General features: G+C 37.8%; 1 protein-coding gene across 6 annotated transcripts in view; it reads right to left on the reverse strand.

Moving 5' to 3' along the window:
- The window catches only part of LOC142339296 (uncharacterized), a 106,273-nt gene that overhangs the window by 27,297 nt on the left and 52,832 nt on the right, over positions 1-26,144 (reverse strand). For all 6 annotated transcript variants that reach the window (XM_075389232.1, XM_075389228.1, XM_075389231.1 and 3 more), the window contains 2 exons: positions 10,381-11,821; positions 8,513-8,576 (listed from right to left, as the gene is read on the reverse strand). In XM_075389232.1, coding sequence (XP_075245347.1) covers positions 8,513-8,576; positions 10,381-11,821 — 1,505 coding nt within the window. The remainder of the gene's footprint in view (positions 1-8,512; positions 8,577-10,380; positions 11,822-26,144) is intronic.

The following is a 26,144-nucleotide window of genomic DNA, read 5'->3' on the forward strand; positions in this document are numbered from 1 at the left end:
TTGTTGAGTAGATTGACAGAGTTGGTTGCGTTGAGCGGTTTGATAGAGTTATTCAAAGTGGAGTGAAATGTGAATCTATTTTGGTCAAAAAGCGAGTGATTCTTTTGCAGGTTGTATTTATACTTAGGAACTTGTGTTTTCGCGCTTAATTTAGGGTATTTAGGTGGGTTATTTGACTTAATACCATTAATGGGCGTTATTGGGTTTAATTGTTCAGAGTGTTCACATTCTTTACTGTCTGACATTTGCACTGCTTTTGCAGCAAATTTGTTAATGGAATGTGAATTATTTGTTGTGTGGTTATTTGGTGCAAATTGTGATTTTATAATTTTAAGAGGCATTTGCTATGCGAATGGTATATTTAAATGCGGATTAACTGATGAACCTGAAAGTGTTAATTGCCGCGCGAATGGTAGTTTATTTCTAGAAAGCAGTGATTGTGGGGCAACTCGTTTAATACTCATTTGTGAATTAGTATTTAATGGTGTATGCATTTGCGGTGCCATTGACTGTTTTGAATGAAATGAAAGTGAATGCAACTTTAATATGCTATTGAAACTTTGTATTGTGTTATTTTTATTTTTAATTAGATATTTTATTGAATTACGAATTTTAGATATTGTTGCTACTACAAAATGTTCATCATATGCAGATGCTTTTTTAGCTCTTGCGAATGGGCTTGTCCACTAAGCCAATTTTTGCTCCCGGCATGTGTTCAATTGTGAAATTGTATGGAAAAAATCTGTCTATTCATCAAGAGAGTCGGCTATTGTAAGATTTGTTCGATCTGTGTTCTTTTAATATGGACAATAATGCTCGATGGTCTGTTATAACAGTGAAGTTCTTTCCATATAGATAGTATTTGAAATAGTCAATTGACCAAACTATTCCCAATAGTTCTAATTCGTTAACACTGTAACGTTCTTCTGTTGAGTTCAGGAATCGTGATTCAAATGCTATTGGTTTCCAACCTTTGGGTGTATTCTGTTCAAGTGCTGCTCCCAGTCCCGAACATGAAGAGTCACATTTAACTCGAACGCCTAATTTTGGACTGTAATGACTATTTTTTGTGCTGTCGGCAATTTTTTTCTTTTATTAAACTAAAATATTTATTATGTTCTTCTGTCCTAATAACTTTTGTGGATTTTTTGAGAAGTGGTCTAAGTGGATGACATCATTGTGCTAGGTGTGGTATGAAATTGCCAATATAGTGTACTGACCCGAGAAAGGATTGTAGACATTTTAGTGTTGAAGGTGGTGGTATTGTTAGAATTGCTGCGGTTTTACTTTCTAAATGTAATATGCCAGTTTGGGTAAGCTTATATCCCAACCATTCAATTTCCGTTTTTGCAAAACGACATTTTTGAAGTTCTATTCTTAAATTGTCTCAATCTAACTTTTTTAAGCATTTTGTAACTTATGCCAGGTGATCTGTTTCAGTTCCAGTACTAACAATTTTGATGTCATCTAAGAAACAATAGGTGTTTTGTAGACCTCTTAATGTATAGTCCATTGCTTTCTGAAATTCTGCCGGCATGTCAGTAAGGCCGTAGAATCCAGTTTTGAATCTATAGGTGCCGGTGGACTCTCCACAGATAATGCTGAAGTTACAGTGTTTCACAGTATCATGGTGTAAGTTTAGTTGACTGTATGCATATTTTAGGTCTAATGTGGTGAAATATGCTTGTTGACAATTTTGAATGTTTGCGAGATGTTGTGATATTGTGTCAATTAGCATGCCAATGTTGGGCATTTGATATTTATTTTTGTGCAAGGCTTTATTTAGTACGTTAGAATCTAATGCTAGTTTTAGAGATTGATCTTTCCTTACTGTGATCACGATCCGAGATATGAAATGTTCATCTGAGCAACTAGATAGTTTTTCAATATGACCTTCATTCTGTAAATGTTCTAATTCTGCCGTGACTCTAGGTTGTAGATTTATTGGAACACGACAAACTTTTTGATGCTTTGCTGTTAACTTTTGATGAAATTTTGATTTCGCTTCATGTGTCTTTGAGAGACCAATTCTTGAAACTAAATGAGGAAATTGTGCTGCGATTGTCTCTTTAATTTTACATGTGGAATTATTAATGTTATTAACACATTTACCATTCTCTGGTTGTTGTTGTTGTTGTACAACTGCAAGGCCAAGGCTTGTGAAGAGGTCTCTACCAAGGATGATTTTGTGAACGTCTTCCACCACTGTCAAATTGGCTTCTCTATCTATCCAATCATTGTATGCAACCGTTGTCTCCAGATATCCGAGGACTTTGATCGGTTCATTTGAGAATGTTTTTAGGTCCCTCTTTTCCCTCTTAGTGATCCCCTTTGCAGATTGTGTAGTTCGAAGTATTTGATTTGCTAATGTTTTTGTGATGAGACTAACTGCACTCCCAGAGTCAATCATGGCGTTTGCTTTTACATCTCTGAATTGTACTTTAGCATTCACGGGCTCGAGTTGATTTGCTGATTCACATGAGATTGCCGCTACGTAGTTGTCAGAGTCGCTACCGTAGTTGGAATCGTAGACTTGGTCGTATAGTTGTTGGTAACTAGTTATGTAGTTAACAGACTCTTCGTCGTCAAATTTTTCCGGAGTCTTGTCAATTTAGTTGACATTTGTTCGAGGAGCTTTAGATCCTTGTCCCTGTCATAGTTTCGGCTTTCGACATTCTCTCGCAAAATGGCCAATTATTCCGCAATTATTACACTTTTTTCCATTTGCGGGGCAAATCTGTCGATGATTATGACTCCACCGTTGGCCGCAATTGGCACAGATACTATTATATTGGTAGTTTTGGGGTACAATTGGATATTGCGTGAAATCCTTTCTAGTTTGTTGGACATTCGCGTTGCGATTGCGTGTTTAATAATTGTTGACGACATTTACTGAGTTTGTAGCTGGCATCAAATTCTGATTGATCTTTTGCTGATTTTGTGCCCCCAATTCCATCTGAATTGCTATTTCAAGTGCCTTGGAGGGTTCAACTGTTTCCTTTAAAAACTTCTTTTGAGTTTCATGATCTATCATGTTTAGTATGAAAGCATCTCGAATAAGTGTGGTTTCTTCACTTCCTAAACTACAATTTTCAGCTTGTTCTATTAGGCGGCCGTAGAAACTTTCAACAGATTCGCCTTTCTGTTGTTTGTAAGAATAGAAGACAAAACGGTCGTACGTAATATTTCTCAGTTTTATAAAGGAATCCTCCATTGCTTGCCATAATTCTTTAAATGGCTGTATTTCTACTAGGAAATGAGGATGTTTGCTTTTGGAAATACGTCGTCCCTCCGTTCTAATGCTCAAGTATAACAATGATATTGATGTTTGCTCACAGATCCCCCATGGTTTATCTCCGCACAAGATACCAATTTCATCTATCTTTTTGCAACGATTTTGCCAATTTACCTTGAGTTGTTGGTTAAGGATCTTTCTATCCCTTTCAGTTGCTTGCGTGTGATTCTCCACTGGTTCCTCGTAAGTTGGCTCGGGTGGGTATGTTAGCGCTGTTGGTGGATGATTCAAAAGATTTTCGAGCTGACTTCCTTCTTTTGCTAACAATTCGAGCTTCCACTGTTGAGTCCATTTATCCCACGCCAGCGGTGGAGTGGCAGTAGGCTTTTCCCAAAATGCATCGACGTGAAGAGGCGTCTTCTTTGATTCAACTGCTGACTGCGCCATGTTATACTCGATTGCTATTGATTCAGCCAATCGAGCCGCGAATGCTTATCTCACAATTAAGTCAAGGCTATTGCGCCGCGGATGGCACTTATTTCTATGCAATTAGAATTTCCAACTATTGAATTGGTTAATCGCGGTGCGAATGGCGCAATTCTATTTGAGCGAGTGCAATTGAAAAGCAATTTACTAAAGTTAAATTGAAACTGGTTTACAAAACTGCAAATTGGAGAATGAACAATTTAGGTTACAAATTAGAATCAAAAAGGAAATGAAACTTTTGTTCACAACATAATCATCAGACAGGAAGAACTCATCGATTTGTTTTTGAGCTGAACAGACAGTTTTCTGTGTAAAAGATGAACAGACAGGAAGTTACAAAGAACATTTGATGAACTAAATTTAAACTGGGCAACAAAAGCACTTGCTCTTCAAATGGGTAATTAGTACTAAATACAGTTATGGATATATGATGATATTATCCATACAGTATGACAAAGTAAAAAAAGCTTAAAACTAGACTTTTGTAATCAAATAATGCATTATTTCTAAACAAGTTTGTTTCACGTGTGAAAAAGCAAAATTGCTCCACGCGTGTATGATTTTTCGAGTGAACAACGTGTCTCGTGTGATTTCACACGAGTAAATTCTCCCCGTGTAATGAAGAAAAATTACAAGATTTCCCCTGTGATTAAGCAAGTTTACAGGGTTATTTTCTCCGCAAGCTGCTTTTTAGTTGTTCTTTTCTAAAGAAGAAAAATCAACATGAAAGTGATAATTTTAACGAACGCGTACTTTCGTTTAAGTGTTGCAGCCCAGGTAACATGACCCCAGATTATATTTGACCAATGTTCTAAAATTTGTCTATAATATATGAGGTACAGAAGTTTTTCTAGCAAAATCTAAGGGATGTTATCATTGGGGGGGGGGGGGGGGGTTGAGCGGAGTGTTGTGGGGGAGGTGGTGTTGGGGAGGGGGTAGGGTTTGGAAGGCTGGAGGAGAGGAGGTCCAAACCACCGGGTGGAATGGACTTTGGGCGTTCTGCGGGGGGGGGGGGGGGTATTATTGAAGGTGGGAGGAGGGTGACTAAGGGGGTCAAAGTATTAAAATTACGAACAGTCCTTAACAACATGAAATTGTCTCCTCAAAACAGTTCGGCGAAGCGCTTCTCAGTGATTGTAAGAGCACTTATTGTCCTCCGGGTGCTACTTGTTTTTCCCGTTTTTGAGGACAAAAAATCAATCGGGTGAGGCGAAAAAGCGGTTTAGCAAAAAAATTGCATAAAAAGACGACAAGACGAATATAATTTCTCCAAGCTTCATTTGAGAGCGATTAAACAAAAACTGCAGCCTTCACCATTCTTCGTCGGATTCTCCAAAATCAAGCCGAGCGTGTATATCAGTGAGGCCATTACCAGTGAAGTGTTGTAATAGTGCACTAGAACGTAATAAAATTGAACTGACAAAAACATTTGGCTGGAAAAAAACGAAGTCAAAGCTTAAACGATTCTTCATTGAAACAGATACAAATTAATTAATTCAGCTCCTAATTTTGTCCAGCGACAATATATGAGATTCTGAAACCAATTTCTATCTTATTATCAAAGCAATTTGCAATAACTGTTATCTTTCAAAAAATAGCTTTAAATTGATCTAAAGTGGTGACTTTTTTCAGTAATTTTTTGACTAACCTCATTTATGTTTACGAAAAATCACAAAAAAACTAACTTAAAAAGCTAATACAGACGCCAGTACAAATAACCCAGAGGAAGCAAAATTTGCCGCCGAAGAATAAGCCACCAAATAGGTCTCGCTTTTCGGTCTCCAAAGGCGTGATCAAATGTTCCTAACTAAAAACGAGGCAACCGACGATTTGCAGAATCATACAAGAGGTCATACATTAATATCCTAGGAAATGAATAAACTGTTCACCTAAATATCAATAATTTTTGAAAGAAGCAAATTTCAATGGTCAACAAAGTAAACCTGCATGCCTAAAACAGGCAAAACCAGACTAAAATCTAAAAAAAATTGTATGCAACTCGAAATTATTAAAACTATTTGTAAATTTATAAAGAACTCCATCCAGATATGTGGAAATATAACACAAAAAACGCAGACATTTGGAGAAATGCATATTTGAAAAATAGTGGCGTTAAAGTCAATTAAACACGTAACTGTTCTTTTACAAACATTAACCACCACATCATACAAGTCTAAGAAGCTTCTAATAGAAACTAAAAAATTTATCAGTCCCAAACAACTTAAAAAAAGAATGAAAACAACAATCGGGTCACTGCAAATCAAAGAAACTCAAGATTAAGAAATTACTCAATTTTTCAAAAACTAGTTGTTTTTTCTCTCTGATTAACGTTAACTTAGAGTTTATTGATCACCCAATGTCTGAACTCCTTAAATACAGCCGCAATAATACATACACGAGACCTGTATTTGCTTACCTTAAGAGGCAAAACAAAAAGAAAATCTAACAATTACTGACAAAACACAAGTATCTTTTTTTGAAAAACCGTTAAAAACTTTAAACCAATAAGATACATGCTTATAAATGAGTGAAAAAACTGAAAATTAAATTATTACGCTTAAAGATAAATAATTTGAAGTCAACATAAAAAACTAGTTGAATGAAGCTCAAATGATAGGAAGTTAAACTAACAGCGAAAAAAATTACTGGTGATCTATGTGAAAGCCGACAAGGCTTTTCCTTAAAGAAGCAGATCGGAAAACAAAAAAGTATCAGTAAATGATATTAAGCGTTGAACGTGATTAATGTCAATAGCTGGTCTGTGACTATTTTAAGGTATCACATCTAAGCACCATTACAACAAATCGATCGATTATATAAGCTTCGACACAAATGAGTACAAAAAAACAGCAGAAACAAAAACCAAAATGGTGCACCTACAAATAATCTGTTTAAAAACAAAATCAGCGCAGACTTTTTCTCAGTTGCTTTCTAAATCAGTTTTGAGTCTGTAATGCTTTCTCAAATTTTGAATCCCTTCTATATTCCGACGAGAATAAACCTTTTTAAATGACTTCTTTTTGTTCTATTCAGATTTTTTGTTGTACACTTTGGTACCAAAAAACTACGTAAACCTAAAGATTTTTTAAAAAGCAATACAAACGTCAAAGAAAACAACTTTTTGGGTTCAAATTTGTTCTCTAATAACGCGTCATCACACCTTTAGCTTTTATAACGTCTAGTTGACGGTTTGTATAGTTTTCATACAGGTTTCTCACGACGTCTGCCCAATTTCATTCCAAATTTCATACACTTTTTCTTCTAAATTTTCCCAAAAAACTGTCTGTTTTCGTAGTCGTTGCTCCAAAATTGCCCATAAGTTTTCAATAGGATTCAGATATGGACTATATGCTGGCCATTCCAGCACCTTCCACTCGTTTTCTGGGAACAAATTGCCAATAATATTCGATTTATGCACAGGAGCTTTATCTTGTTGAAAAATAATATCCACGAAATGAATTTTTTCTTCGTAAATTTTCAAAATTTCCAACAGCGTTTAGCTTGTTTGGACACTTAACAGGCAATTTCCGTCCTCTGATCGTATTGCACCCCAAAACATAAATGATCGTTTGTCCGAACTCAAATGTTTTGTGTTTTTTTCAAGCAATCTTGTTCCATTTCCTGCCACAAAGAGAACGGCTTCTCATATTGATACACGATTTTGAACGAAAACATTTGCTTTTCTTCTGCAAACAGACTTTTTTTTGCAGCATTTCTTAGAAAAATGCCATATTTTTTAAGAAATCGTCTAACTGTACCTCTGCAAATTGTATCGTAGCAAGAGAAAGCGTTATGAGCCACTCTAATGCGCTCCAGTGAGGTTTTGAGATCTTTCAAAACATCGGTAACTAAAGTTTTTTTCTGTTTTTTTATACAATTTTGGGGTCTTCCGTTCAATTTGTGGGCCTCGAAACTGTTATTTTTCAAGTAACGTTTGTAGGCATACTGTGCACTGGCTCCTGATTTCAAGTTGAGTTGCTGTTGTATTTTAGACCATGAAAATCCGACATCTCTTAGCGTAACTACTTGGAAAAAGGTGAAAGAACAAAACGGTTTAACCATCTTTTCTGTTTAAGCGGAGAAATTTAGAATGAAATTTCTCTTAAAACTTCTATATTTCACGACTTTTTCGCGCCTTAGCGCAGATCATGCTTATGAAGCACGAATCATGCTTTAAAAGCAGAAAACATGCTGTACGTAGCTTTTTGGTACCATAGAGTATTAAGAATTTGTTGTATTGAGAATTGCAATAACTTTATTTAAGAAAAAGAGTCACTTAGTATACTATCTAATTTCGCTTGCAACTTTTAACCCACCCTCAATTGATTCAAATATGAACAAATTTAACATAATTCGGTAAAAGTTATCTAAAGTTGACGCAAAATGACGTTAAAAACGAACAAATTTACTGTAGAACGTCAAATATTCATAGTCTTCGAAAAAGGCGAGGTTTGAAAAACCCTCGATTTAAATTATCATGCGCTTTAAAAGGGCTTCATATTAGTACCACTCACACCTCTATGATAAATTTATCGAAGGGCATAAATGGACTGGGCAAAACAACCCAGGTGAGCATATACTTCCTTCACCTATTGATCTGGTTCGGAACTAGAGAAAGGGACTCAGTAACCTCAATCGCCAGGAATTTATGTATATTTTCTTCGATTCACAAAAACTCAAATATGTTTTAACTTGGCTTCAAATCTTACAACTGATGTTTTGAAGCCAACTCTTGGCGTGTATCTTGAAACTAATTTTTTTTACAACTGATCAAAAATTAAAACGAGTTACCAGCAATTGTCGAACTTCAAGGCAATTTTCTTCAATTCTCGGAGGACACGTCCACCATCTTCAACTAAAACAGACAAGAGAGTAGATCATAACATAACATTTTTCTAAAGCGGAGCTTTTGAGACAACTTAAGACATCATGGGCGTTATTTGCAGTCTTGCAATAATTTCGAATTGGTTTAGCAAAGAAATTTTTCGGAGCAAAGTAGAACTTTACTCGGAGAATAGAATATAGTCTGGATGCAGAAAAGCGGAAGATTTTTGTAAATCTTAAAAAGATTCTTTAACCGCTACTTCTAAACAATGACCTATAGATTACGCAAATCATCCAAAACAGAAAGTTCCTAGATGACATTATATTGATTGAGATTTATAGGGTTGTGACCTGTCGCAGCTTTAGACCACCAAGCATAATTTAAGTAAATTCCATTATTGATCCAGCAATACATTTTTTTCGCTGAGGAACCATTTTTCTTTATTAATTGTAAAATTTTCCTTATTACTGAAATAGAAACGTGGAATTTAAAGATGAAATTTTGTTTAACAAAATCAGATTTTATTATAAAATAACCAAACACTGTCTGTTCTTGTGTCGCAGTTAACGCACAAAAAGGACGCCACCTGGGTCAAGGAGTCACAGCTAAAAATCACAAAAAGATGTAAGATTTGCGGTGAATTTGAATGAAAAGTGTAAGATTTGCGCTCAATGCGATGAATGCGCTGAAAAAAACTTTTAAGCAGTGAATTTTTGTTCCGCCCCTTAAGCGGAAAAAAAAATTTCACGTCTCACGGCAGAATCCGGTGAAAAAAAATTTCAGCGCTACCAGGATGTGGTGAAAAAAAATCAGCGCTACCAGGATGCGGTGAAAAAAAATTTCACTGCTAATCCGTAAAACCACTTATCTTAAGTTCACAGGAAATATCATTGCAGTAAGTGACAGCCCATGTTGAGAATTTCGTTGTATTCAAAAATAAGAATAGTCGGTTTTGTCGGTTTTACTTCGCCAAAACCGATCAAAGCCCCCATGTTTTTTTCGTCGTTTTGATCGGTTTTCTTCGGTATTTAAACGCAAGAATTGTCGGCTTTTGCCGTTCTAAAAATCTTACAAAAATGATAGTCTCTGTCAGGATTCGAACCTTCGACCACTAAATTACTTTCCACCTTCTCTTCCACTGCAACACCTGTCACTTAGTTTTATTCTACTTCTCTTGTATTTAAAACAAATTGAGACTAACAATAGCGACAAAAAAACGACGATAATCGACAGTTCCTACATAAAAAACTGACGAAGTCGACAAAATTCGACAAAAAACGACCCTTCTTGCGTCGATTTCGTCGCATTTTCTCAACCCGGGAGATGATGAAGTAGAATAAAAAGTTGTTGACATGCGAGGTTCGAGAGGTTCGACAGGAGGTGAGAGGTTCGAACGCGTGTACGGCAGTTTCTCTGTAAGAAATCCGGTGAATGTGGTGAAAAAATTTCACCGCTAAAAACCGCAAATCTTTAAAAAATTCACAGCATTCAACGCTTAAAATGCAGGCGCTTTGCGGTGAAAAAAGTTCTTTTTTCACCGCTATTCACCGCTAATCTTTTTATTTTCTAAGCTATTCACCGCATTATTTTTTGACCAAACCTCGACCCGGGCAGCATTTATAGCTCTTGTTTCTGCAAACCCTTGCCCACAATTCTTTCATTCCTTTTTGTTCAAATTTGTTCCAATTGTCCATAGCTTATTACGTTGCAAGAAAAGACAAAAAATTGAGTGATGACGTGTCTTCACTGAATTACGCGTCTTTTAATAAATAGTGTAGTGATTTATTCGAAGCTTTACAGCAGCCTCAGTTTTTAAGATTTTTAGGCCACTTACTCGATTTGGGGCCAAAAAGGGACACATTTGAGGTATCGAGCACCTTTCCATCACGGTAAGGTACCGGCATAACTTTAAATCCACCCCAATCCCCATTGACCTCTCTGTATTGAACCTGCTTAGAAACTTTTGAGTATCCTCTCCTCGCGTGCACCTTGAACTCTATCTTCCGGACTTCAATTTCCCCATAGCGTAGAAAACGCGCCAGGTCGTAGTCATTTACCATCTGCAGATCTCTTCTGTTCTCTCCTGACAACGTTCCAACTGGAATCATGGGTCGGTTTGGCAATGGATAAATCGACAAATATGGTTGATTGATCGGATTGTCGTTTGGCATCTGAGAGTTGGATGGATTGCATTGTGTTTCTGAGGTCATATTGCCCCTGTTTGTGACACCTGTGATGTCTGTAATGTCCGGCCATTCAAAATCGGATTCCTCGTCCGCTGATTGATCTGTGCCCATTTGTGCAGTGGCAAGTGATTCAGAACTACCCATTTCTACGTTTTGATGTCCAAAATGAGTCGTGGTCTCTTCGGCTCCTTCAGTTTGCTGGTTGCGATACTCTTGCACAGTTTGGAATAATGGCATTTGAGAAATGACAGTGTTCGAAGAATCTGGCACAAAATGATCTTGCTGGTAAACGGCAATGGTGGTCCCGTTTTGTGCACTCGATACCTGTCCTATTCCATTTTCATTGTGTGTACCGTGCTCAAAGGGTTCATCTATTATCCCATGTTGTGAAAAACTTTCCATCATTGCATTGCTAAAGTTTGTTTGACTTCTGCGTACGGTGTCATTCGTTAGAGAAACCGATTTTGAATTTTCTGCAGAAGTAGCTGTCATGGTAGGATTAAGATACCCATTGACCCATAAATTGGCTTGAGCCGTTGTTTCTGATCCATTACGTGGCATGAGATCCTGAGGTAGAGGAACCCCATTTGATTGACTAGGAACCCAGCATGTTTGATTAGGTCTGTTTTCTGTTGTCGTGATGCCACCAGTAGCATAAGAACTGAATTGTGACTGGGCATTATCAGAAGCAACTTCTGGGGCTCCGCAATTGGAAATCATTTCTCCAGTTGAACCTACGAAATCTGTAAGCGAATTGTTTATGTCATCAAAACTGTGTCCAGCATGCATTGTCGAACCACTGAAAACCGTTGCCATGGTGACATTCTCAACCTGACTTGATTGCAATTCTGTCTGTAGGACGTTACCCGTCGCCAGAACCTCTGTTGATCTCGAAAGTGTCTTCTGTTGAAACTCAATTGAACAGTTTTGGACAAAAACAGCACTAGTCTGTACTACAGGATCAATAATCAATCTGTTCACAAACTGATATCGCTTAACCCTCTTCCGCAATTCCTCGGGAATGTCTTTATCTTCGATTTTGAGCAGCTTTTCCGGGCAACTTTTTTTCACCGCTGCCTTGAAGTTTCCCTGCAAATAACGAAAAACAAACCGTGTTAATTTTTGACTAAAAAACCAGTCAATGAGGTATACCTCGTGTACGAGAATCCCTGGCTTTCGCAGGCGATTCCTAGGCCCTCGACCCATCTTATTAGTCCTTACAAAAATAAAGCGTATGTTGTGAAAAACAATTTAACCCTTATTACAGGTGTGTTGAGTAAATTTTCCTCTTAATTTAGCAGTGATCTTACATATATCCACCGGGTGAAACAATTTGTGAAGTGAGAAATGCATTTCAGCCCGCTTTATGGATAATATCTTACATAAATTCAATGGTTGTAAAAATGCAAAGAAGCGATTTTTAATGATATGCGTTAGGGGTGAGGTTCATCTCAAGGTAACCACAACATTTGAGTTCCAATTTGCTCAAGTTCATTGCTATTTTCCCCAAAAACCGCCGTTTTTCAATGAATAGAAGATAATTTGATTGCTTTCCAAGTGCAGGTTAAAAACGACTTGTGTGATAGAGATTTGTGGTTTGCGTTCCCAAGAGAGCGGCACAAAAGATGAGTTTTTGTAAGGTTCTTTGTCTGGATCTGGTCAGGTCCCGCCGCGATTTCAGTTACAAATAATCTTTCTATTCACCTTCGGTGGAAACATCATCCCGCATCTATCTCACTTTGACTTTGTGGAGGTGGTATGAGATTGGGGAGTTATGAGTCGCTCTATTTGCCGAAAACAGTGATTTAAACCTCCGTATTTTATCGTTCCGGTCTTTTCGGCGGGGATTCGGTATGTTCTGTCGTCGGTGAGTTTTCGGTAGTTTTTCAGTCCAGCATTAACTGGTTTTAATTAAATTTTAATTGCCATTAATTAGGTTTCTCCCTTAAATCTCCGTTAAATTGGGAATTTATTTCAGATAAGTTGATAATATTGTTGTGATATATTTTTTAGTTGTCATTTACGGGTGGTGTGGAGGTACTATGCTCCTGGTTCAATGTCGGACTTTAGGGTACCTCTTTTAGTGTTCTTTCTAGCGTGCGGTTTCTAGCGAGCTCTGGTTGGTTCGAACCTCGTGTTTCTAGTTTGGTTTACTGGTGCGTTCCTGGATCGTAGTACTTGTCTCGTCGATTCGTCCTGTTCTCGATTATTGCGCTAGTTATATTTACTAATGGACTGAGGTGGCAGAGTTGGTTGTGGATGTGATAGGAGCGTCAAATTCCGAGGTTGTTTTTTAGAGGAGCCTCGCTCTTTTTTTAAGGGCTCGAGGCGTGTCTTCTTGTTTCTTGGTAGAGACGAATAGACGAATAGCAATGTCTTTTTCAGGTGTTTTCGTTTTTTACGCTAACGCAACTACCTTTGTTGTTAGCATAGAGCAAGCTGTATTTGTCCTCTGGTTGAGCTGTCTCTTCTAGTTCGTAGTACAAGAGCTTGAATTTTGTCTGGCCAATATTTCTTTTTCAACAAGGCTGGATTTTTTCACTTGGCTGGTATTCAAGTTTAGCACGCAGCCTAATTCGTTCCTTGTACCGTCTTCCTCCTTGAGAGTTTGGGGCCAACTGTTGTGTTAATCTTTTCATGTCCGAAGTAACCACTTTGTAGGGACGCGCGCGCTTCTTACAAGCTTTGCTGAATTTGAATTTCAAAGCTAGTCTTGGTGTGGTTACTCTATCTCCGACAGTGAACCTCGACCTTTTGTTGTTTCGGTGATTTTTGTGTGATTTTGACTAAAATTTCTGAAACTAAATTTGTGATTGATTTTGTGTATGCGTCAGTTCTTGTGGGTCGTAGTAATCATACGGTGCTGTCATGACGTCAACGCAGCGACAGTTAAAATTTTGTTGTTGTTGTTGTTGTTGCTGTTGTTGCTGTTGTTGTTGTTGTGGATTTTCGACTGCCTTCGATGGGACTTTATCCCTTGAGCATTCCAAAAAGATCACCCAGATATTTCTTCCCCAATTCCTACAATCACAGCACAGTTGCCATGCGCAGCTATTCAAATCATTGAGCCTTTTGTTAACGTACTTCTACCTTAATTTCAATATTGAGTTTTTGAGGCCTTCGATCTTCAAGAAGTTAACTTCAATATTAATTCTGTTTGTCATTCGGCTATTTTTCCGCAATTATTTAAGCGTTTTCATTTCGCAGGGCTCAATCCGTCAGATGTTAAACCGTAATTTGTTTGGCTTCTTGAGCCGTTTTTCACTTCATCGGCGGACTGCAGATTGTATTCAGACAGCGTTAATACTGATTCTTGTCATCGAACTATCAAGGTTGAGTATTTTTCCTCTGCTAGTAACATCTTGTTTCTTTAGAGCCATCCGTGAATCGAACTGACATCCCCCTGGACCTCGCTTAGGGTCACACCTATTGCAACCATAATCAATTGCGCTTCAAATAGGAAGGGCATGCGAAATTGGAGAACGTCCTGCAGATCGTTTGTGAAACCGCAGAAGAGAAGAGGACCAAGTAAATATCCTTGAGGAACCCCGCTGATCACTTCTAGTACCCTCCAAATTGTATGCTCTGCTGTTATATACTACTTCTTATGATTCAGGTAGTCGCGCAGGATATTAAAAAGACAGTCACTAACTCCGAGTTGGCTTAATTTTCGTGGAAGTGTTTTGTGAAGGTTTTCGAAAAACCTGACTAGAAGACGGTTATGTCGTCTGTCGCGCTTCGATCATTGGCCTCGTATATCTTCTTTGAAAAAGAAAACAAATTCGTGAGTAACGATTGTTTTCTAACGCAGCAATGCTGATGCCTCGTCAAAAAATTTAGAAAGTGCGCAAAAAGTACTTTGTATGTACATTTATTGAAGACTTTGCCGTCAATCTTTAGCAGAGGTACTGACAGGTTGTTTTGACCTGTCTTTTGTTCCGTTTTTGAAGATTCGCGTGATTCCGCAACTCTATGCTAAATATGCTGGTATTTTTTCGGCGTCTAATCTGTTTGATGACTTTGTGCCTTGATGCGTTCCATCTATGGGGCTTCCACCTCAAGAAGCCGTTTGAGTCATATGATTTTGTGATGTCGAGTTAACCCAGAATTTGGTAGATTTATATTCTGTAGACAATGAAAATTGTCAAACTTGATTTCTGGGTTTGTATGTGCTTTTCTTCGAAATACTCAGAGAACGCAGATAGAAAAAACTTGTTTAGTTTGTTCACTTTTTTCCAGTGAGGTTAGTGCCGACTGTTTGTTTTGACTAAAACTTTGGGCACGCTTGCAAATGAGTTTCAGTTTTTCAAGTGCAATTACGCTTCCTCTTTTGGACATCATTTTGTACTGGTAATAATAGTTCTCGGGTTCAGCAGCTTCTGTTACTGTGTTCTGCAGCTTGACAACAAGATTTTTTCGATAGCTTGATGTTTTTTGCATTGGAAGTTGTTTCTCAGTTTGCAATTATTTCAAACATTTTGACGTGATCCAATGATTACCGATGATATGTAAATCTAGGGACCGTAGCGTCAATCATAGAGTCAGAGACGAGGTATAACTCCTCGTACAATTTGTTAAAATTGGAATGGCACTTTGGTTAATCTGCACATAACTTTAGTTAATCTGGCCCTTCCGAAGCAGTGGATGGTTTCTATTGTCGGCTTATACTCGAGGTTAGGACATTCAAGTCGAAGTCAAGTGATTTAGTAAATATTTGATATTAACAATTATATGACTTCGTAAATTCCTCATCAAAGTGGGCAAAAAAGGAGCAGTTATGACAGAAAGCCATATCAAATATGCACCAGTAAGAAATCTACCGCTCGTTGATACAGTCCATTTTTGATCCAGTTTAGAACAGCCTATTCGCCATTGTTTTCACTTGTATTGTTGTTCCAGTTTGCTTCCGCGAAATTCATGTCACCTTAAATGAGCGTAGTTCTGTTTTTCGGATTTTCAGATAGCAGTTTTTGGAAATCTTCTTTTATGTTCCTGTATCTACTACCTTTAGGGGGTTAGAGAGTATAGGGGGTTATTGATGGTTTGTTGTTTGATTCATAGTCTACTGTTCACTGCGCATTCAGGTGATCGGTTTCCAGTCGTTGAGGCTTGATGCTATTTTTGACTCCATTTAGAACATTACCCTGGATGTTGGGATTGCTCTCTCGGGCACGTTAGATGGTCTAGTTGCCTAGTTACAATTCAAAATGAATCAATATTCTCATTTAGCAATGCCTCACGCAAATTCCATAGTAGTTCGCGAGTGTTACGGCAAAAGTAAACTTCGTTTTGCCTTCTAAACAGACTAAACAACGGCCATTTACAAGAGGAACGTTCCGAGGGCCTAGTCGATTTTCATGGACTGTGTCCTTCAATTAAACTTCACACCATAGTTAAAAATCTCCAAGTTCCGAATCTTTAGCTTGTCTCACAGTACACCTCGATCAGGCAGCTCTCTTTTCTTCATGAGACACAGATTGTCGGTCTTCTCACCTTCTTTCGATAGTGCAGGTAGAACAAAAAATCTCGTTATGTTTAGCTCGGATCGCTTCTCGGCTGCTTTTGCTAGAACCGACCTGACTTCATGATAAGCAGACAGAATAAACTGAAGAATTTTTGCTTTTCTCTTAATTCGTCCAATTTGCCATGTGTTCTCAATTCCTTTATCTGTGATAGTACACCAATGACTTCCAGTATTTGTTTTAATGCTTCAATCGTTAGGATGAATTTTTTGAATTTTGTTTTTTCGAGGTCCCCGAACCCCTGTGCTAGTTAATTTTCTCTGGTTGTTGAAATTAATATCGCTCTTCATCCTGTTGGTCACCACGGATGGAGTGCCCCTTGAGTTTTTTGGATATACGGCAAGAACTTCAGCTTAGCTTTTAGCAACTTTCTATCAGTTTTGAGGCGACTCATGAGGCGTTTTTCCTATTCCATTCTCCTCAGGCGATCTCCTGAGTTCATCTTCTGAGTTTCGACTTCAATCTTTTTGTTCATCTTCGCGATGGTTCCATCTTATGGGCTTGAGATGCATATGAACATTACACGACAAACAACACACAAACATATTTCAACGCGCTTGCTTTAACCGTTTTCTAGCGGGTAGAGCAATTTTTGTCTTTTTCACACTGTGGTATGATGGGGGAGAGAAAATATAAAGATGGAAGGTAGCTCAGGGGATAATGTCTTTGCTCAGAGTTTGAACAAATATATCCACTCTTCTAACAAAGTAGATTGGAAATAATTCGTAATTTCTAAATAAGAGCCTGAAGAACAAAATCCAGTCTTCTGTGATTGTTACTAGACAAAAAACAAACTGGCGCTATTCGAAATCAGCTCCCTAGTCATCTCTTCCATTTCTCTTCGTTTTCCATTGTTTCTTATTCCGTTTTCATTTTTCGTCAAAAATGAGGTTATGGAAAAAATTTTGAAGAAAATGCAGTTCAAATTCCCGGCCCTGGTGGATTTCTTAACAGTCAGTCACGTATTAAGTGTTCTTTGTCTTCTGGTTTGACACAAGTTTTCAGATTGCTGTGTATGCTGTTTGCAACGTCTCGTTCGCAGTACACGATGCCAACAATGTATCTGGGGAGAACCCGACGCTCGTGTACTGTTGATTAGGGGTTCGCTTCAACCAGAGGTGTTCGGATATCAATTTGTTGATCACGTCGTGCAGCACAATCACTTCATCGCTATGGTCGAAACTCTGTAGTATCTCCCGGAGGCACTTTTGGGGTTTTGCGCAGAAAGATAGATGCAGTTTTCCACCTAACTGTAGACGTGTTCTGTCAATTTAGCCGCTGTGTGGATCAGTTCCGGATTCTGGGTGTTGAGGGCTCTTTTCAGTGAAAATGCTCCAACGATCAAAACCACATCAACGGCCGCCACCGGCCTCCCAGAATATCATTTAATCTCTGAAACTATTTAGTATGTATCGATACGTATCGATGGTGGCTCATATTCTTTTTACGGATCTCTTACCTTTGTAGACGTAGAAAATTACGAAGTCAGCTTTAATTTTAGTTTTTAGGAATTACTTTTTAGGTTTTACTTGTTAAACATCCAGCATAATCATTGTTAGTGTTATGTGTTGAGAAAACTTTGGTTACGATACCTTTTTATGATGATTGTACACTAGTTCTGTACTGTTTTTCAGTAGTTTTTTCCGAAAACTCATCTTAACAAAATACAAACAATCTACTTCGCTGTTTTGATCGGTCCGTGCAAAACTATTTGTATATTGTTGAAGTATTTTGTTAGAAGTGTAGATTTCCCTGTTTTTTTGTTTTTTTAAACTCTTAGGTTATTACTCTTTATGATGAACGATGCGCCGGTACTTGCAATATTCTAAATATCTCCTTCAATGCCCAGCCAGAAAAGATGTGCGTCAAATATGTGTCCAGTAGAGAGCCGAAACGAACAAGTTTTGTAATCTTTCGGTAGGACAGTTTTGTCATTAACTATAACGATCCTCATTGCCGAGTACAAACGTTTGGCGTATGGTTTGCAATTGAGGTGTTTAAGTCATCTTCGTTGTCTACTTTTGCCTGTTTTAACGTTGAAAACTTGTGTTAATCAGTTGCGTTCTTGATGCGTTGCTGGAGTCTCCAAAAGTTTCGGATTGATTTTTACCGTTCTTCTGGAAATTTTTGTGAAGCAATTATTATTGGTGTAAACACCGAGCGCTCTGGACACGCAGATTTTATGATAGAATTCCTGTACGTTTTCCTGAGGATTCGGCCATTGCAGCGCATGAAATTTCCGTCTTCAGTGTCATTGGCGCTTTTGTTTCTTAAGGACTCTGTTTTTGTTTTGCTCTGATATTCTGTTGATCTTCTCATTTGAGCCATTGGATTGTGTTAGCGCAAGCAACTTTGCAATCAAGTAATTGCCGTGTCAAATTTAATTATCGACTTCATTGGCGTTACTGATTTAACCTTTAAAGCATCAATGCATGGAGGTAAAGTAACTAGTGCCATTGTTGTACTAAGGGACTGGTCTAAATGAGGGTAATTAATCTATTGATTAGTTGCTTTTCCTTTATGAATTCGGATGCCGGAACATAAAATTGGTCTTTTTTGATTCCATTCGGCTGATCAAATACCTTTCCAAAGAAAATTTTTTGGTAAGGATATTACAGTTCCTGCTCAATATCTGGAATACGCTATAGAAGGTTGGCTCTTTCTCCCACTTTCTCACAGCATTAGAAAAACAAAATCCAAAGCTAGCGATTCCTTTTCTCATCTTGCCAATTGGCTCTTGTACGCTGAGGTTTGGTGTCTGTAGTACTCTACACCTTTAACTACGTAAAACCTGTCTATTTCATTTGACGTATTTCACTTGGGCTAGTTTCTTTAGGTATAAGCTGCCGGTTGATTGTAATTTTTAATCATTGAGTCGGATAATTTGATTCTAAAAAAAATTTTCGGTTTCAACTTTGTTCCTGATTTCTTCTCCTTCCATGTTATATTCTTTTTACGGATCTCTTACCTTTGTAGACGTAGAAAATTACGAATTCAGCTTTAATTTTAGTTTTTAGGAATTACTTTTTAGGTCTTACTTGTTAAACATCCAGCATAATCATTGTTAGTGTTATGTGTTGAGAAAACTTTGGTTACGATACCTTTTTATGATGATTGTACACTAGTTCTGTACTGTTTTTCAGTAGTTTTTTCCGAAAACTCATCTTAATAAAATACAAACAATCTACTTCGCTGTTTTGATCGGTCCGTGCAAAACTATTTGTATATTGTTGAAGTATTTTGTTAGAAGTGTAGATTTCCCTGTTTTTTTTGTTTTTTTTTTTAAACTCTTAGGTTATTACTCTTTATGATGAACGATGCGCCGGTACTTGCAATATTCTAAATATCTCCTTCAATGCCCAGCCAGAAAAGATGTGCGTCAAATATGTGTCCAGTAGAGAGCCGAAACGAACAAGTTTTGTAATCTTTCGGTAGGACAGTTTTGTCATTAACTATAACGATCCTCATTGCCGAGTACAAACGTTTGGCGTATGGTTTGCAATTGAGGTGTTTAAGTCATCTTCGTTGTCTACTTTTGCCTGTTTTAACGTTGAAAACTTGTGTTAATCAGTTGCGTTCTTGATGCGTTGCTGGAGTCTCCAAAAGTTTCGGATTGATTTTTACCGTTCTTCTGGAAATTTTTGTGAAGCAATTATTATTGGTGTAAACACCGAGCGCTCTGGACACGCAGATTTTATGATAGAATTCCTGTATGTTTTCCTGAGGATTCGGCCATTGCAGCGCATGAAATTTCCGTCTTCAGTGTCATTGGCGCTTTTGTTTCTTAAGGACTCTGTTTTTGTTTTGCTCTGATATTCTGTTGATCTTCTCATTTGAGCCATTGGATTGTGTTAGCGCAAGCAACTTTGCAATCAAGTAATTGCCGTGTCAAATTTAATTATCGACTTCATTGGCGTTACTGATTTAACCTTTAAAGCATCAATGCATGGAGGTAAAGTAACTAGTGCCATTGTTGTACTAAGGGACTGGTCTAAATGAGGGTAATTAATCTATTGATTAGTTGCTTTTCCTTTATGAATTTGGATGCCGGAACATAAAATTGGTCTTTTTTGATTCCATTCGGCTGATCAAATACCTTTCCAAAGAAAATTTTTGGGTAAGGATATTACAGTTCCTGCTCAATATCTGGAATACGCTATAGAAGGTTGGCTCTTTCTCCCACTTTCTCACAGCATTAGAAAAACAAAATCCAAAGCTAGCGATTCCTTTTCTCATCTTGCCAATTGGCTCTTGTACGCTGAGGTTTGGTGTCTGTAGTACTCTACACCTTTAACTACGTAAAACCTGTCTATTTCATTTGACGTATTTCACTTGGGCTAGTTCCTTTAGGTATAAGCTGCCGGTTGATTGTAATTTTTAATCATTGAGTCGGATAATTTGATTCTTAAAAAATTTTCGGTTTCAACTTTGTTCCTGATTTCTTTTCCTTCCATGTAATATTCCCGTCAATTAGTTTCATGCCCGCACAAATTGTTTCATTGCTATCGTGTCTATTTAATCAGACTGTCCTAATCCATTCTTTGCAGTGTTGTTTTCCTTTTTTCTATTTTTTCTAATTCCATTTGTAGTGCTTTCACCAGCCGGTGTCTCTAAAACTAGAATTGTTTAAACTTTTTTTGAAAAAGACCGGAATCTCAGATAACCATTATTAACATTAACCTCGGTTGTTCCTTTTGTGGCATACGGTTTCAACTATAATTGTAAATGTAAAGTACTTTTTGCAGTTTTCAGACAAATTGGATGCATTAGAAAATGCATTTCAGCTCAATGAAAGATAGATAGATGAAGTAGTTGCGGAAGTGTTTTGCAAACATTGAGGTTTCTTTGAGCAAAATTTTCATGATAATGGGCCTTAACTCCTTCTTTCTGACGATATTGTCCATGCTGTCCATAGGGTCTACTGAAAAATTATCTGTGAAACTTTTTATTCAGAATAACGAACGGAGACCAAATGATTTGGAATGACAGATAAACGAGTTGGATTGGTTTATAAATTTGGAATAGAGATGAACTTTTTGTATAACACGCAGACAATGTCCTGTACAAAAAACAGTAGAGTCGGGTAGCGCTCAATTTTGTTTTCGAGCTGCTGAAAATTGAATTTCACATCTATCTTTGTGCACCAAAAAATTGTGGAAATTAGCCTCAAAGCCTCTCTGATTGGGCCGAAACAGCCATAACCAAAACTTTACAACAGGCAGTTGTTGTAGTTATGGCTGACCCTCTGTCCACACCTTGCGTATGCATAATGCCAATCATTCTTTCATAAATCAGCAAACATAATTAATAAAGAAAACGATAGTATTCATCTAGAAATAGGCTGTTAATCTGGCAGCGATTAGTAACATTGTGCTCTGAGCAAAACAAAACAAACACGAGAGATAATATCATTTTAACGCAGAATTTCACCCAAGCAAATGACCAACATCAAGAATGAAACATTATTGTTTTTACAAGAAACTTTAACCAAAATTCGATGTTCACGCGTGAAAATTATCGAGATGACGCTCCAAACAAAAAAAAACATGGCGAAAAACAATACGAATGAAAGTCAATAAAATTATTACGATTGAAAAGAGTCTCAACACCGTCGCATTACCGTTTAATATTATTCGCTTACCCGGAAGACCAGATCTGGAAGGCAGATTGCTATGAATATGCTCTATAAAACAATTCATCAAGAATGTCAAAAATTGGAAAGAAACGCAATTCAAATACATGGAAGAAATGACAAAAATTGGACAGTCAGTTCACGGGAGGTGAAATTTACTTCTCTCTTCGTTTGCAATGGGTTCTCGTGATTTTCTAAGTCGAATTTCTGATCAAAGCTGGGCATCGGCCTCTAAGCTGATGGATAACAATCTAATTTTTCCAGTCAAGCTACAGCTGTCATTTATTTCAACATTGTGTTTGAAATTTTGTACTGTTTTGTTATTGTAGAATAGTTTTTGGTGGTGGCTGGTATTTTGGTGTACTTCTGCAAAGTTTTTAATTTCATCTTTCACAGGTTTGTAATGTATGTATAATTCAGATTTTTTGCATGTTGTGGGCAAGGATCAGCAGAATCAGCGTTTATCTCAAGTTCTTCGAACTTTCTTTGTTTCATTGAGATATAAGCTGACAGCTATCGTTGTCTGTTTTCCTCAATTTGTTAAATTGGAGCTTCAAATCAGAGACCACTAGTTTCACCAGTTTGGAAACTTTCCCAGATTTCTCTAGTTATGTGAGGAAAAATTTTTAATTTTTTATCTGCATAATTTTTTTAGAATAAATTTTCTCGATTTCTGTGCATTTCATTGTGGCTTTTGATTTTGCTCTGACTGTTTTTGCATAAAATGTTATCTCGGTGAGATTTTGAGCGAAGACTAAATGATTGGGAAAAACAGATAAACGAGTTGGATCGGTTTTCAAATTTTCAAGAGATAAACTATATGTATGCCACGCAGACATTGTCCAGTGCAAAAAACGCAGCAGGATTTACAGAGTCGCGTAATGCTCAATTTTGTTATCGAGCTGCCGAGAAGTGAATTCCGAATTTATTTATGAGACATAAAAAAATTGCGGAAATTAGCTTTTAAGCCCCTCTGATTGGGCCGAAGACGTTGCAACCAAAAATGATTGTGGCCTTTTTGGCCCAATCGGAAGTCCAGACAGATTTCGGTTTTGGGCGCGCAAAAAACCAAAAAAGCACAGGACACATTTTATATATCCAAAATGAACCCGAAACAAGCAGATTTTTACAATGGCTTACAAAGTTAGAGCACAGTCCAGTCAAACTAACGCATTAAGCAAAAAAAGTGATTGAGCTGAAGATACTTTTGCATATTACTGAAATGAACACCAGGTCGATGAAAAGGGGAAAAAATCAAACAAAAAGTGATGACAGTGGATCCAGATCCAAAACAAAATTTACGAAAGGAAATCCATGTTTCTGAACTCAATTTTCTGTAGTTGTTGAAAAAAGTATTATAATGGATGCGAAAAGAGAGCAAATTGTTAAATGAAGCTTCGGAAAAAATTCGGGAGATTCGGGATCAAAGCTTTCTGCAAAGAACAGATATAACAGCACATAACTCTCATTGCATTGCCTTGAGAAAATTTAAAAGTTGGAGTAGAAAACAGAGAAAATGAACGCAAGAGATCAGATTTTACCAACAAATTAGAACTTGATGTGACGAAAACGATAATGAGAACAGTTCGAATTATTAACTTAAATTATTCACAAAGCGGGGATGTTCTTAAGTATAAATACTGTTCGAATTGCTCCACGAGAAGCCATTCAAAAAATGAAATACTGGTTTTGTTATACAAAAAAAAACAAAGTTTCGAAATACCACAGAAAACACTTCAACTTCAACCACAAAACAAGTTCAAGTGACACAGTATTTACCTACCATTCGACATGTTCAGAAATCACAATAAAGTATCTTTAGAAGATAAAATAGGAAAAATATCATCACACTACTTCAAAATGTATGATAAACAAACTACACAGAACATTTGTTTCAAAGTCTAAACCCAAAAAGTTCTAAGTATCAATTGAACAAAAGCAGAAATTGAACAAAAAACTAATAACAACACAATAAAAAAATTTAAGATCAAAATTAAAATTCGTACTTGTTTATTGCCGAAAAACTGCGTTGATTTCGAACAATAACAGGAAACACTTCAAAATCAATCATGAAAACAATTCAAATGACACACAAAATACAAAATTAGGCAATGTTGCGGCTGCTCAGGAATCTCAGCGGAACCCATATATCACAGCCTGGTTCTCGAGTTTTACGCCGGCCTTGTTCTTTAAAGGGTTCGATTGACTAACGATCTCGTCGAAAAAATTAGTCGCACTGACGTATTCAAAAGAAAGTAATTTTAATTCTGTTGATTGAATTTAAAAAAAATCCTTAGTGATAAACTATGTTAAATCTCGTGCTGAAATCTACAAAATAGCCGCAGTTGTTGGTCTGATGCAATAACATGATTAGCGTTGGGTCCATGATTAGCTTAGAGGTAACCCTAACCGTTTGCCATAACCTCGGGTGGCTTGGGTTTTGCCTTCCAAAATCGGGGGGTGTACAGGTTTGACCTTTTCAGAGTTTTGACAAATTCTAATTTTTTTCAGTTTCAAAAGTTATTTCTTGCTGTCTGAGGGCTTTTGTCGCTGATTTGAAGTGGCGCCAACATCGCCGGCCTGTTTTCGATCTCGGCAACACCATCGTAAAATACTGGCGCTAACTTCACGACTGGCCGGTTTAGCACTCCATGTGCCATTTTGACTCCCGCTGATCTCACAACACCGTCGTTACCAGTGAAGATCTCAATGATTCGTCCCAATTTGTACTCACAGAGTTTCACGGAGTCATCTGCTAGCCATACTAACTCGCCTTCTTTCAGGTTTCGCACAGTTTCTTTTGACCACTTCGATCTTTGGTCCCAGTGTGGAAGATATTTGCGAGTCCATTTTTCCAGATCATGTCGGCATATGCTTAAGCCGTTTTGAATGATTTTCTCAGGTCATTGTAGAGCTCACTGGATGGCATGAATGGTGCACTCGCGTTCTCTCGTCCTAGTAAAAAATGATTTGGCGTGAGTTCCACAAGACACACTGTGGTGCTACGTACCTTGTCGGTGAGGCTTCGGTTGTTCAAGATTGCAATCATCACCTTCTTGCAAATTTGAACCAGTCTTTCCCAGATTCCACCAATGTGAGGAGCTCCAGGAAGACTGAATTTCCAAACAATCTTTTTCTGTGCTAAGTCACTTTCAATCTTAGCTTTGTCCTTCCCGTTCATGAAAGCTTCCAGCTCATTGGCTGCTCCAACGAAGTTTGTTCCGTTGTCACTGATGATGGTGTTCGGGTAGCCAAGTCTTGCAATGAACCTTGTCAATGCAGCTAGACATGACTCGATGTCCAATGACTGTGCAACTTCGATGTGTACTGCTCTGGTCGTCAGGCAAGTGGATAGGCCGCACCATCTCTTCATGGTACGTCGTAGGAACTTAACTTCGAAGAGTCCGAAGTACTCGACTCTGGTGTCGGTCAATGGGTACACATGTTCATGAAATCGTTCTCGGGGTAGGTCTGCCATCGGTGGTTGGATTGGATTGGCGTTCCTGTGTCTGCATTTGACACATCTCGACTTGATTTTCCTTAATGCATTTTTCAATCCGATGATCCAGTACTCTTGGTGAAGCATGTTTCCCACGTTTTTTGTGCCCTCATTTAGGTTGTCTCCATGTGCTTTGTCCAACAGAAGTTGTAGAACTGAATGTTTCGCGGTTAATAATATTGGGTGTTTTACCTTATAATCAACGTTTGAATGCTTCAGTCGGTCTTTCAATATAATTGCTTCATCTTCTCCTATGAAGGGTGACAGTTTGGCGATGTTCAATGTTTTGGAGATTTCTTTGCTATCGACTTCGAAACATTCGGGAAGTTTTGGTTTTGAACAAATCGAAACAGTAATTTCCCGCTTGATGGATTTCGTCAGATTTGAGGAGTCCACTCTGAGGCAATGAAGTTTAAAATTCGGTTAAAGCTACTCTATCGTCTCCAGTCAGATAGTTGGCATAATTTAGTTTCTGTTGCTACAGTACTCGTAACTTGCTCAGGTTCGAGTTCGTTCACCTGGCACCACGGCTTTGGCGTGTTATCGTCGCTCCGTTGTAGCCATGCCGGCTCGTTTAGCCATAAGTGCTCCTTGAGTCCTTCGTTGGAGATTCCTCGCCTTCCGATGTCGGCAGGGTTTTCGACACCTTTGACGAGTCTCCATTGATACGTCGATGAGTTTTCCAGTATTTCCGCTGCTCTGTTCGCAACGAACACTTGCTGTTTCTTGTACGCTGTTTGTAGCCACTGTTATACTGTT

This window comes from Convolutriloba macropyga, chromosome 5 (genome assembly GCF_964194025.1).
Source record: "Convolutriloba macropyga chromosome 5, txConMacr16.3, whole genome shotgun sequence".
Classification (NCBI taxonomy): domain Eukaryota; kingdom Metazoa; phylum Xenacoelomorpha; order Acoela; family Convolutidae; genus Convolutriloba; species Convolutriloba macropyga.